Source organism: Castor canadensis, chromosome 5 (genome assembly GCF_047511655.1).
Source record: "Castor canadensis chromosome 5, mCasCan1.hap1v2, whole genome shotgun sequence".
Lineage (NCBI taxonomy): Eukaryota > Metazoa > Chordata > Mammalia > Rodentia > Castoridae > Castor > Castor canadensis.
Genome location: NC_133390.1, coordinates 369,650 through 383,036, shown reverse-complemented (window position 1 = coordinate 383,036; position 13,387 = coordinate 369,650). Strand labels below are relative to the sequence as shown.

Genomic DNA, 13,387 nt, shown 5'->3' with positions numbered 1-13,387 from the left:
TTAATGTTTATAGAGTTTCTGTTTGAGATAATGAACATGTACTGGGCATGGTGATCAGCAAGACCTATAATCCCAGCACGTGGGAGTCTGAGGCAAAAAGACCTCCAGGTCAGGACCACCTGAGCAACATAGTGAGATGCTGTCGCAGCCAATGGCTGGGGATGTAGTTCAGTGGTGAGTGCAAGTTCAATCCCTAGCACTACAAAAAAAAGAAGAGAGAGAAATATATATACACAATAACATCCAAAAATAGAGAAACAGTCAGGTAAGCAAGTAAACAGGATAAAGTGCCACATAGCATTTAACAATCCCATGTGGTGGAACATGCCTGGGATCCCAAGCTACTCAGAAGGTGGTAGGAGGATAGAAAAGTTCAAGGCCCACCTGGGCAAAGCTGGTGAGACCCTATCAAAATATAAACAGAAGGGCTGGGTATGTAGCTGAAATGCTTGCCTAGCATGGTCAAGGCCCTGGGTTCAAGCCCCAGTACCAAAAAACAATCTTATTCTAATAGAAACTTTTTATTGATTTCAGATAAGTCAGTCATGGAGGCACACATCTATAATCCAAGCTATTCAGAACAAGAATATTGCTTGAAAGCCAAGTGCCAATGGCTCACACCTGCAATGCTAGCTACTCAGGAGACAGAGAACAGAAGGATCAAGGTTTGAAGTCAGCTATGGAAATAGTTCTTAAGACCCTATCTTGAAAATACCCAACACAAAGAAGGGCTGATGGAGTGGCTCAAGTGGTAAAGTGCCTGCCTGGCAAGCATGGAGGCCCTGAGTTCAAACCCCAAAACAAAAAGAGAATTGCTTGAGCCCAGGAGTTCAAGGCCAACCTGGGCAACACAGCAAGACACTCTCTTTCTCTTGGCAGGACTGGAGTTTGGACTCAGGGCCTCACATTTGCTAGGCAGGCACTTTACCACTTGAGCCACTCTGCCAGACCTTTATTGTGTTGCTGGGTATTTTTGAGATAGGGTTTTGCCCAGGTGTGCTTCAAACCTGATCCTCCTGATCTCTGCCTCCTGAGTAGCTAGGATTATAGGTGTGAGCCACTGGCTGGACCCTGACAAGCATGAGGCTGTAAGTTCAAACCCCACTACCACCAAAAGCAAAAACAAAAAGAGAGAGATGTCTATAAAAAGTTATAAGCCGAGCATGGTGGCCCATGCCTATACTCTCAGCACTGGGAAGGTAGAGGCAGGAAGATCATCAGTGGGCTCACTGAGGCCAAAATTGGGAGGATCACCCAGGCAAATAGTTCTAAAAATACCCCCATCTCCAAAACAACCAGAGAAAAATGGACTATAGTGCCAGAGTGCCTGGTTTGCAAATGCAAAGCTCTGAGTTCAAACCCCAATCCACCCCCCCAAAAAAAAAAAGGAAAATATGCTTTCTACTTCATAAACGCCTATAGAACTTAATTTTCCCCAAAAAAATAGTTAGAAAAAATAATAAAGATATAACGCTGCCTAAAGTGTGCAGTGCATGTGCATGTATACCCTATAACCAATGTTTCACATGCACAGTGAAAGGCTGCAAACCCAGAAGTTATCTGGGCGATGGGATTATAAGAGATTTCACTTTTTCTCTATGTTGTCTGAATGTTTTTATCGAACATGTACTATGAACAAATAAAACCAAAATCAGAAAACTCAAGTTTGAACAAGTGAGTGTGGATATGGAGCCACTCCAAGCCTTTCAGAGAAACTAAACTCAAGTGAGCCACTCAGAGCTTTCTTGGAGCACTGCATTCTGCAAAGACCTCAGCCTTTCACAACTCCAAGTTACAAAATGAACAGTACTACATCAGCCTCTCCAGGTTAATAAGGAGATATCTGAGTGCTTACTCCATATTCAAGCAAACAAAGATCAATGGAAGAGGGGAAAAAAAATGTTTAAAAGTGACAAAGTTAATTAGAAATAAGGGCAAAATAGTTTCTGCTGGGTATTGAGGGGGTGGGGGGGAGAAGGAGGGGGTGGAGTGGGTGGTAAGGGAGGGGGTGGGGGCAGGGGGGAGAAATGACCCAAGCCTTGTATGCACATATGAATAATAAAAGAAAAAAAAAGTGACAAAGTTCAAACTTGTGGTAACAAGTGGCAAGTCGGGAATACTTACATGATCAAAAAAATGCACCACTGCAAGCTTTTTGCTGCGCCTGGTAAATATGCGCTGTACTTTAGCGATTTTGCTGAAGTGGTTCTCCAGGATGGTTCTGTCATTGAGGTAATCGGGGATGTTCTTACACTGAATAGCTGTGGCTTCCAAGGGAGACAAGCCTCCAAGACTGTCCGTGCTCTCACTTCTTTTACTCTGACGTATAGGAGTTCCCCTTAGAGAATCTAGGGGTTCAGAGAACAGACACCTAAACCCATCAGATGTTAACATTTGAAACAGGAAGCACCAACTGTGTGAAAGCAAAGGAAAAGCTCCAAGACCCTATATTAGAATCTCTAATACTTTTCAGAAAAATCAAGCTAACACTCAGGAGACTCACCAAGAACCTGCCAGCTGGATGTACTCTGGATTGTACACTTTTAAAACTCACCTTCTTTTTTCTCTCTGCTTTGGGTTTCTTCCTCTTTATTCACACCTGGAAGCCGGGAAGATGCCAGAGCAGACTGACTCCCTCCTGGGATTGCCATATGTTCACTTTCCCCAGACTCCACAAAACTACTTTCTTTTTTGGAATCCTTGTTGCCCAGACGGCCTACTTCTTTATTGCTTTTGAAGACATCCTGTATTGTCCGACCAAACAGAGTCCCTCCCCGGGGTCGATTCAGGCGCACAGGGCGTTTATCTGGAGGATGATCACCTCTGGATAGAGGGTCTGAGTCTTCTGCTGCCTCATGGCCATGTCTTCTGGGGGAACGATCCTGGTCGTCTTTCCTTTTCAGTCCTTTCATAAGGTTGGGAAGTGGCTCCACCTGGGAAACAGCATCTTCACACCCTTGTCGGACACCAGTTTTGCTAACTGAGAAGGGTTCTCCCAAAGACCCAGATGATGTAACAGGGAAGCTACTGAAGCTACTACTACTAGAACTTCCAAATATTGATTTGGGTACCCGCTTATCTTCCTCTACATTTTGGTTTGGCAAAGCAGGGGTAAAAGCAGATGATGAATTACTACTATTAACTGGTTTTGAAAAGATAAAACTTGAATTTGTAGCTGAGCTACTTGTCACATGAGGATAAGAAAAAGAGGTCAGGCCTCCAGGTCCACTAATTGGGTGGGAAAATTTGAAAAACCCAGGTGTAATTTGGCTCTGAGTTTTCTCTGGCTCGGACTCACACCCCAGTATTGGTCTGAATACTGCATTTTCCAGAGGTTTAAAGCTGAATTCTTTTTTCCCAAAACCAGAGCTCACTATTTCTCCAGCTTCTGGTCCAAAAGTGGAAGTACTTGGAAAAATCCCAGTGCTGGGTGATGTAAAACTAAATCCTGGGTTTCTAGGCACAGACGAACTTGAAGGCCCAGAGGTAGCTACAAAAGGAGGAGTGTGTTCAAGTCCAGAAAAGAGTGCAGTACTTGAGGTCTGGGTGACTCCAAACGTTTGCACTGAAGAGGATTGACTTACTCCGGAAGGTGCTGCAAAGCTGGGTACCTGTGAAAATCCTGGGCTCTTCCCAGATAATGTATTGTTTTGTCCAAAAAGAGAAGGCTGACCAAAGCGAAATGGTGGCTTAGCCTGAAATGTACCTACAGAACTACTAGAAGATACTGCAAAAGCACTAGCCTGCTGCCCACTGAAAGGGTTTCCCGGGTTCATCTTTTACCCAATAATTAGAAAGCAATAAATATTTTTACAAAACTAGTTCTCTTCCTTAAACAGTTTGTTATCTAGGGAATTCCCCTTCATCTTCAGGATAAAGCTGAAAGACAAAAATTCAGATCATCACAGCACATCTTGCTAGAAGACTAATAAAAGCTCTGAATCACATGTTACATTCTTAAGGATAATTAAAGACGGCCAACACAAAGGATCAAGCACCCTCAGTTTGAGAGCCAACAGGTTCTTGTTGGAGGGCACGGATAGATAATACAAATAAATTACTTTGTAATGAAAGTTAAAAGCCAGATCCTTTAAGATTAAAAGTTGGGCGTTGGGGTGTGGCTAAAGGGGTAAAGCTCCTGCCTAGCAAGTATGCAGCCCTGAGTTCACACCCCAATACCACCAAAAAAAAAAAAAGATTCACATAAAAGTCGTGACAGGCGTCAGTGGCTCAGAGATCCAGTGAATTCAAGGCCAGATTGGGGCAAGTTCTTCGTGAGACACCACACACACACCCCATCTCCAAAATACCAGAGCAAAGTGGACTGGAGGTGTGGTTCAAGCGGTAGAGCGCCTTCTTTGCAAGGGGGCAAGCCCTGAATTCAAACCCCAGTCCCACCAAAATAAATAAATAAAAATAAAAGTCCGGCAGGCCACAATGGTTCACGCCTGTAATCCTAGCTACTCCAGAAGGCAAAAATCACAAGGATCGCGGATCCAGCCTCTATTTCAGAAAAGCTCAGCACAAAAAAAGGGCAGGCGGAGTGACTCAAGGGGTAAGAGCTCCTGCCTGGCAAGTGTGAGGCCCTGAGTTCAAACCCCAGTGCCGCCAAAAACAAAAATTAAAAGTTCAAATCATTTTACTTAGTTGATAAATTCGGGAAAAGTCATTCAGTAATAAGAACGAATGCGGTTACTTACACTTTTCGACTTAAAGAGGGGAACTTCGCGGGATTCTCCCAGTCTCCATGACCACAGAATTACAATGTAACACTGTAAAAGGTTACTGTTTCAGTGCTTCCTACCATCTAATTTTTCACCTGTAACAGGAGCAGGAAATACTTTTCTCAGGCCTAGAAATGCACTGCTTTTTACTGCGCTGGTCACTGCCCAGGAACTGGCCCAAAGGATGACAGAGGCGGGCTGGGCGAAACCTCGGGCAGCTTGGCCGAACCCAGCAGGCCTCGCCGTTAGCGACGGGGAAGCCGAGATGGGGCGGGCCGTCCGGCATTCACCGTGCGCCCGCCGCAAGGCCAGGCCCTCGCCGCTCCGCCGCCTTCGCCCTTTGCCCTCGGCTCCCTTCCGCCGCCCCAACCCTCCTCCCGCCGCGCTGGGCACTGGGCGCGCGGAAGGCGCAGGCACCGGCCGCTGGAGCAGCCTTTCGCTGCGCGCGGCGGGCAGAGAACGCGGCGGGCAGAGAACGCGGCGGGAAGAGAACGCGGCGGGCAGAGAACGCGGCGGACCGACTTCCGGTTCGCAGCATCCGCTTCCGCTCCTGAGGCGAACGGCGGCGCGGCTTCCTGCGGGAGGCCAGCCCCCTGCGCGTCCGCGGTTCCCGGCCCCTTCTGCTCTGCTCAGCTGCTCCGCTCCGGGCCCCCGTACGTGCCTGGGCGGTCGGCCTATGTTCCCTCGTGGGCCGCCGCCAGCGCCCGGAAGTCCGATCTACCGCTGCCTCCCTCCCCACGCCGCGCCACCCTCCCCTCCCCCGTCCCTCCTCCATTCCACTCCACCTACCCACGGTGCCCACACCTAGTCCTGGCCGCAGTCTACCCCGTCACCGCTAATGGCCCTCCCCTTCCACTGGCCTTCTTAATGTCCTCATGGCCATTATCCACGCTGAGAACATTTTAATGACTTCCTATGGTAAATGAAAATTCCCTCAAAGCTGTCAACAAATCCCACCAAGTAAAGTGGTTTACGTGTGTATGCATGTGTATAGAATTTGTCGCTTTCTAGTACTAATGGGTCTTGTCTTCAACTTGAACACAGGGTCCTCCCAAACATTTGAAAGAGCGGTGCTCTCCCTGAAATGAGTCTGGTGATCAGAAATTTGCAGCGAGCGATTCCAATTAGGAGAGTGCCACTTCGAAGGAAGATGGAGATTGTAAGGAGTATTTTAGGCGTGCAGAGATTTGACCTGGGGATCGTCTATGTTGACAACAAGAATATTCAGCACATTAATAGGATCTACAGAAAGAAAAATACCCCAACTGATGTGCTTTCTTTCCCATTTCATGAGGTAAAAAATACATTTCTCTTCTTGTCAAGCTTTCCCTCCAGAATACCTTTCCTGGATAATAGTAGACGTAGTTCTTAATTTTGATTTTGAGATTTTAAAAAAATACACAAAAGTAGATAGCAGTGTGAGCCACCCCCATTGAGCATGCCCACCCCTAGAGCCTACAATTCCAAAAGGTGTAGTTGACTGCACTCTCTGCCCCTTGTTGCTGTTGGTGAACTAAAAGAAGTACCTCTTCAAATTTAAGCTTGAAAGCAAATTGCAATCACAGTGCTTCAGTTTGTGGAAGTCCTGCCATTTTCCTGCTGAAAGAAAAGTCATACCCAGTGCTAGTGTCTCACACTTGTAATCCTAGCTAGCTGAGATCTGGAGTATTGAGGTTAGAGACCAGACCAGGCAAATAGTTCATGAGACTCCATCTCCAAAATAATCAGATCTAAATGGACTGGAGATGTGGCTCAAGCCGTATAGTACCTGCTTTGCAAGTGTGAAGCCCTGAGTTCAAATTTGAGTTCCACAAAAAAAAAAAAAAAGCCACATTGATTGTTTTAGATTTTTGCTTTTATGAGGGTAAAATCATAACAACTTGACACGGACAATTCAGAGTTACAAAACAAAAATTTTAAGCATGACCTAATGAATATGTTTGGGTTGGAAAAGTGAAAAGAAACCAGGGTAGATATTTTCAACAAATATATGATAGCTACATTATGTAAATTCAAGGCTTTGCTCATTGTTAGTAGCAGCATAAATTGGAGCAGTCCTTTTGAAGTAATTGGGCAGTATGCAGTGCTTGGAGAGCCTTTTAAACAAACACATATCAATAATCCACTAGTGTCAGGAAGTAAATCCAAAAAAGGAAAAATGATACAATGATAAATGTAATGTAAATGTGTTAAAATGTTCACTTTTTGTTTCCTGTAATAAGAAAAAAATGGCAGCATACTAAGTATCCAACCACAGGTGACTGACTTAGTGTGAACAATTCTCACCTGAGGGACTGGTCTTTAAGCATCTGCAGAAATGAAGGACTTTGTTCAGTACACAATACTAAGCAGAAAAAATAAATATAAAATTGTTGATGTGCTGTTATAACTCTAGAAATTGTGATTCTGTGTGATTCCACATTGGGAGGGATGAAAGAAATAGAAGTAAGGGGTTGGTAGAGTGGCTCAAGTGGTAGAACACCTGCCTAGCAAGCCTAGCAAGCATTAGGCCCTGAGTTCAAACCCCAGTACTGCCAAAAAAAAAAAGAGAGAGAGAGAGAAAGAAACAGAAAGTAAGTCATTTAACAAGATGGAAGCATTTGAGGACACTTGTGTGTAGTGGCTGTGCAATCCATTCACCGCCACCCCCCTTAGGCCCTGGATGGTGCCCTGCAGTCAGTAGCCAGCCAGATCCTGTGGTCGGGTTACCTTTTCTGAACACGGTGTCCTCCAAGTCTGTTTCTTCATTTTTAGAATCTGAAAGCAGGTGAACTTCCCCAGCCAGATTTTCGAGAGGATTATAATTTGGGAGACATTTTCCTAGGAGTGGAATATATCTTCCAGCAGTGCAAAGAAGACGAAGACTACTATGACATGCTGACTGTAAGTGGGGCTGCTGAAGTTACCTGTCCTGCCATTACAGTGGGGTTGAGGAGACCCTGTGGACACACTAATGTCCACGGGTACCATTGCATTGCTGTGGGACAACTTATTAAGTCCATAGCACAACCTTCAAAAAACAGGAATTCCCATGAGCCTTCTCAGCTTTTATCTCTGGATATCAGCAGAGGCCTGCCAGATGAGATTCTTACTAAACTTACAAAATGGAGAGGAGGATATAAGCCTCCAGAACCTTTCAGGTTTGTCTCCTCAGCTTGATGGAAAAGGAATAAAAAACTGACTAGTGAAGGATGCCATTAAGTCATATTCTGCTTGTTCACGGATTCAATCGAGACACTTTTGTTTTTTTTGGCAGTGCTGGGGTTTGAACTCAGGGCCTCACACTTGCTAGGCAGGTACTCTACCACTTGAACCACTCCACCAGCCTTTGAGACACCTTCTTTTGGCAGAACAGCCACAGCCTGGGCATCTTTATGCTTTCCAGGAGAACCAGTGTGAAGGTTGTAACCTTTGCCTGACTGCACCCTCTGGGGCCAGGGTGGGGCTTACTGCTATACAGAGGAGAAAGTTGCAAACTTTCTTCCTGAGAGTGATAGAAGTGGCTCAACACAGGGTTACACCTTGGGGTCTTTACACCTTTTAAGGTAAAATAACTAACTGCACTGTATAGAACATAAGAAAGAGTTGGCAGAGTGGCCCAAGTGGTAAGAGTGTGAGGCCCTGAGTTCAAACCCCAGCACTGCCAAAAAAAAAAGAATATGTGAAAGTAGCTGATTCTGAGCCAAATATGAGAGCCCAAGAACAAAGATCAAGTGCTCCAACATGTTCCACCATGGAAGAGGTTACACGAATGCTTTTTTGGCAGTACTGGGTTTGAACTCAGGGCCTCATGCTTGCTAGGAATGCTGTACTTGAACCATGCCCTCAGTCATTTTTTGCTTTAGCTGTTTTTCAGATAGGGTCTCACATTTTTTCGCCCAGAGATAGCATGAGCTGTGATGCCTTCTGTGTAGTTAGATTGCTTATTTGTGCTACTACTACCAACTTTTTGTTGAGATGAGGTCTCACTAATTTTTGCTCAGCTGGTCTTGAACCACAGTCTTTCCAGTCTCTGCCTTCTGAGTAGCTAGATTACAGGCATGTGTGGCTAAGTCTAGCCCATGACGTTTTATAGTTGTCACTGGGAAGGGTTTTCCCAAATAAGAGAAAGGGTAAAATCTTCAACTCAGGTCCCCAATGACCCTCTCAATCCAAGGCCCTTAGAATATATAATGAAAAGCATTTCAAGGGGTTTCAGAAAAAAAGGAAACCCACAATGTAAGGTTAGCAAAGATTTATTCAGCAGCACAGGGCAAAGTAGGGAGAAATAGAAAAGGAGAAAAGGAGCACCCCCTGACACAGGAGGTGAGAGCAAGAGGCTCAAAATGGCAGTCTTTGTCCTGGATGCATTTTTATCTTCTGAGCTGGGGGATTCCAATCTGCAACGCCCTGCCCCCTTCATTTTACTAAATTACCAAGAATGTAGATAATTGGTTTAGGGTGGGACTACTGTTATTCAAAATATGGAGATAATGGGTGTAACCTTTTCAGGCATTCCTTTCTAGTCAAGGAAATACCTTCTGTTTCAGACCAAATTGCTCAGCATCAAAAGAAGGGGAAGAGCACTGTGCTGTGCTCCTGTGCTGGTATTGTCTCTCCTTTTAATGGCATCCCCATAAATCTTTGCTTTCTCAAAAAGAAAAAAGGGAGGGAGGGGAGGGTGCTGGAAGGGATGCAGGCAGTGCAATTCCTTGTTGTTCTAGTGACTTCAGTTTTACTTCCTACTTCTGTCTTAATTCCTGAATCTGGCTTTTTGGTCATATTTTTTTTTTTTTATGATTTTCATGTCATCTTATAAGTCTATCCTGTTTCATAGGATAGACAAAAGAACAAAGGGAAGTCATAAGTCAATACATTTATTAGTTACATTGATGGGAGCATCAGGTAGGCAGCTACAGCAAGGTGGGGAAATCGTAGGTTTCAGGTGTTACCTGGATGTCAATCTTAGTTGTATCTAGTAGTCACAAAGACATTAAGTGGTTCACACCTATAATCCTATACTAGGGAGGCAGAGGAGGATTGCTTTTTGATTGGAGGCCAGCCAGCTTCCCCCCACCAAAAAAATGAGACCCTGTATCCAGCACAAAAAAGGGCTTGGTGGAGTGGCTCAAGTGATGAACCGCTTGCCTAGCAAAAGGCCCTCAATTCAAACACCTCCAGAAGATTCTGTTCCCTTCACTCCCTCCTCTGGGGGCTCCCTGTTTCCCCTGGTGGAGAGCCAGCCTGCTCCTAGGGGCCCATCTTCATGGGCACAGGCCTGGCCAACCCTGCTAAGGCCTAGGCTCCAGCTGTACCCTCCCTATATCAGATGTCTCCTTCACCCTCACTCCAGGGGAGATCACACTTTTCACAGGTTATAGTCCCTGCCCTACTCCACTCCTCAGCCTCCCATGTGGTGCCCCAGGCAGGCTGCAGCCATCTCCAGAGGGTTCCTGACTTTGGCCACAGGGCTCCCCCCCCATTACTCCTCTCCCCCAGTTCTGGGCTTTCTCCTGTGGACTTCAGCCCAACCCTGTCTGTAGGTGGAGACAGCCCACAGTGGGTCTCCCAACTCAGCCTCTGCATCTCACCTCCCCTACCCGTGCCCTGCCTCGCCCTCCCCACTATGTGGAGCCTCAACACAGAGCCATCAGCAAAATGTTCCAGAACCCTGATCCCTATTTTACTCTCATGTCTCCCCAGTAGTGAATCTTCTCCTCCCCAGGATTGAGCCTGGGATATAGGGTTGACCCTTAACCCCTTCCCTCTTAGCTCAGGGTGTCCAGTACCAACCTGTACCTCCCACCCCACCCTCCCTTTCTTACACTCACCCCCTCTCCTTGCTGCTTAAGCTTTGTTCAACCTGGTTTTGAACTCCTGGACCTGTCACATGGTAAGTGGAGTCCCAAGGAGATCCCCAAGAGAACAGAAGGACACCTCTATTCAGGCCATGGGAGGGTCTTTGACTCCTCCACAGAAAAGAATTTAAGGATCAGTCAGATGTGAGATTTAAGCAGATTTATTAGCAAAAAATAGTACACACAGAGTTGAGTGTGCGCTTAATAGAGACATGCCATTCTATCTTTAGTGAGACATACTTGTTTGGGGCTTCTTTTTTGTCGTTGTTTGATTGGTTGATTGGTTTGTTTGTTTGTTTGTTTGTTTGGAGATGTTCTCACTCCATTGTCCAGGACACCCTCAAGCTCACTATGTTACCCAGGCTGGCCTCCAAATCATGATCCTCCTGCCTCAGCTGGGATTGCAGTACCCAGGCCTTGGGCTACATCTTTGAGAGTCTTATCTACATTGATTTTCTTCTGACCCTCTGGCTACTCAGTTATTTACTTTGACCTTACTCCTAGAGCCTTATCTGATGGTCCCTGTCTTTATGCTGTGTGACCTCAGTGAGAAGCTAAAACATTATTTACTGTTCTGTCCATTTCCTTGTCTCACACCCAAGCAATGCTCCCACCTGGGACTGCAGATGTAGCGAGACTTCTTAACTCCTTAAACAGACGCCACAATGCTGCTCCTCTTTGCCCATCTCCAATCCCATGACCAGCCCCTGACAGTGCTGCTCCACACTACCCTATGAGTTGTGGATTGTTCTGATCTTAGACAGAAGTGAACTGGGGCTGAGTACTTTCATTCCTGCCCAGAACAGGTACCCCGCATCCTGGCACAATTCAACTCAGTATTTTTTTTTTTTGCATTAATAATAGGAGAGGATTTCATTGTGATAATTCCACAATGAAATCACAGTGCATTTGGAACAAATTCACCCCTCCATTATATTTCCACTCCACAAGTTGATCTTAACACTCCTTCACTTCAGGAGTGATCCTGAAGGGGTAGCTTCCTGTTGGATCATCCCCTGAGCCAGCTTTTTAATTATTCCAACAGGTGACAGCTACCCACGGACTCTGTCACCTCCTGGGCTTCACACACCATTCAGAGGCCGAGTGGCAGAAGGTAGGAGCCTGCACCCACGAGGCACCCCCAGGCTGCTATCCCCATAGCCCAAAGCAGGAACCAGGCAGCTGGCCTGTCCTTTGTAAAACAGGCTGACAGGCATTCTTTCAAATATTGGACTTCCCAGGTACCACATTTAAGTATTATTCCACCTGGTGGTATTGGAATTCAGTTGAACAGCCCCGGCTTGCTGCTCTTTTCAGGTCTCACTGCACTGGCACTGGTGGAGACACACAAGACCTGGAGCAGCTGGTGCTTCTGTGCAGGGACCATCAGGCTGAGCCCGCCAGGCCTTTGCTCTGGTCACAGGCTGCAGGGAGGGGCTTTGGGAGGAGGCGACCCCAACCAGAGGGTACCCCCAAAGACCCCACCAGCACCTGTGCCTCTGTGTTCCAGATGTACTGCCAGGAGAAGCAGGTGCTGGAGGAGCTGAGCAGGTGCACTGGAGCCAGGCTTGAGCCCCTGACCAGAGGCTTCTACTGATGCTGCTGACGCTCCAGGACACAGAGGAGAGGGTCAATGGACCAAGGGTCAGGGCTTGGAGGGCCCCCCAGAATGGAATTGTGCTGGTTATGTGGTCCAGGGGGCCACAGGTGCCAGCCCATGCTAAGGCTAAATTCTACCACTGGAACTCAGCTTGTTACAGTATAAAAGACCCTTCCAGTTTAGAAGGCTGTCTTCATCCTTGTAAACCCCATATGCGTCTTGGGGGTTCTCGATTTTTGTTTGTAATATGCCAGCACAGGCTTTACTGGGGAGAAGAAACCTGTGGAGGGGGTCTCCATCAAGAGAGTTAGAGCCCCTCTACCAATCTTCCTCGGATTTGAAGAGGATGTCTACTCTCTGCAGCCTGCCAGAAATAGAAGGAGCAGGCCAGAGTGCCATGTCCCTCCATGAAGGCCAGGGGTGGGGGGACGGGGGACTTCTGCCCATCTGCAGGCTAGAGAGGGCTGGGGTCCTGCCCTAACCCTCAGGAGCTCTGTGACCTTGTTTGTTCCTAAGAGGACAGTGGCCAATCCAAAAGCACACCTGTCAGTGACAGGTGCACCGTGTTTGGCCCACGAGGTCAGTGAACGTGCAGAGACACCTCGCAGCCCCTCATCTGTCGTGAGGCATCAACTGCAGACACCACCGCAGGAAAGTCAGTAGCTCCTGGGCCCTGGGCTCTCCACCACCCTGCCTGCCAACCTTCTGCTTTGTCCGTCCAGTCTCCCCACTGCCCCCTACACACCCAGCTCCCAAGCTCCTTGCTGAAGAAATCTCACTCCATCTCTAGCTCCTATTTCCCTGGAAATTAAAATAAGCCCAGAGTCCAGAGTAAATGCAGGTTTTATGAAGGCCATATCCTTGGGGGGGACAGGTCAGGAGGATGCTGGCCCCTGACCCCTCCAAGATTCCCACCCTGCCAGAGAGGGCAGCATGTGCGGTGGATTTCTGTAGGGAGCTCATACTGGTAAGATACAGGCTCAGAACCTTATTAGCCCAAAAGCTGGTAATACTGTGATTCAGATCACTTGTGTATCCATTAAACTGTCTAGAAATGTAAAGATGCCTTTCCCACTGTAGTCTATTCTTAACCTGACCTGCTCCCATGGCTCTCCATGTGGGACAGGACATTCCAGTCTGTGTGTGTGTGCATCTGGTGGTGGTGGTAGTACTGGTACTAGGGTTTGAACTGAGGGCCTCCTGCTTTCTAGACAGGTAGTCTACCA

General features: G+C 46.9%; 2 protein-coding genes and 1 non-coding gene across 4 annotated transcripts in view; 2 read left to right on the top strand and 1 right to left on the bottom strand.

Annotated features, from left to right (window-relative positions):
* Positions 1-5,141, bottom strand: part of Mcm3ap (minichromosome maintenance complex component 3 associated protein) — a 42,298-nt gene extending 37,157 nt beyond the window's left edge. The window contains exons 1-3 of the mRNA XM_020178662.2: positions 4,701-5,141; positions 2,555-3,879; positions 2,125-2,348 (exon numbers count right to left, since the gene is read on the bottom strand). Of these exons, the coding sequence (XP_020034251.2) occupies positions 2,125-2,348; positions 2,555-3,776 (1,446 nt within the window). The 5' untranslated portion in view covers positions 3,777-3,879; positions 4,701-5,141. The remainder of the gene's footprint in view (positions 1-2,124; positions 2,349-2,554; positions 3,880-4,700) is intronic.
* Positions 5,142-5,243: 102 nt separating this feature from the next.
* On the top strand, positions 5,244-13,222 carry Ybey (ybeY metalloendoribonuclease). 2 transcript variants are annotated; one of them, XM_020179897.2, is made up of 5 exons: positions 5,244-5,377; positions 5,769-6,018; positions 7,479-7,607; positions 11,607-11,675; positions 12,072-13,222. In XM_020179897.2, exons 2-5 carry the CDS (start codon positions 5,809-5,811, stop codon positions 12,156-12,158), a joined length of 495 nt encoding a protein of 164 aa, XP_020035486.2. In that variant the 5' UTR covers positions 5,244-5,377; positions 5,769-5,808; the 3' UTR covers positions 12,159-13,222. The 2 variants fall into 2 exon arrangements, with proteins under 2 accessions (XP_020035486.2, XP_020035485.2); XM_020179896.2 differs by lacking the exon at positions 5,244-5,377 and adding an exon at positions 5,452-5,642.
* Positions 6,270-6,363, top strand: LOC141423702 (small nucleolar RNA SNORA69). Its single transcript, XR_012448526.1, has one exon. It is a non-coding gene; the product is annotated as a small nucleolar RNA SNORA69 (small nucleolar RNA).
* Positions 13,223-13,387: the final 165 nt, after the last annotated feature.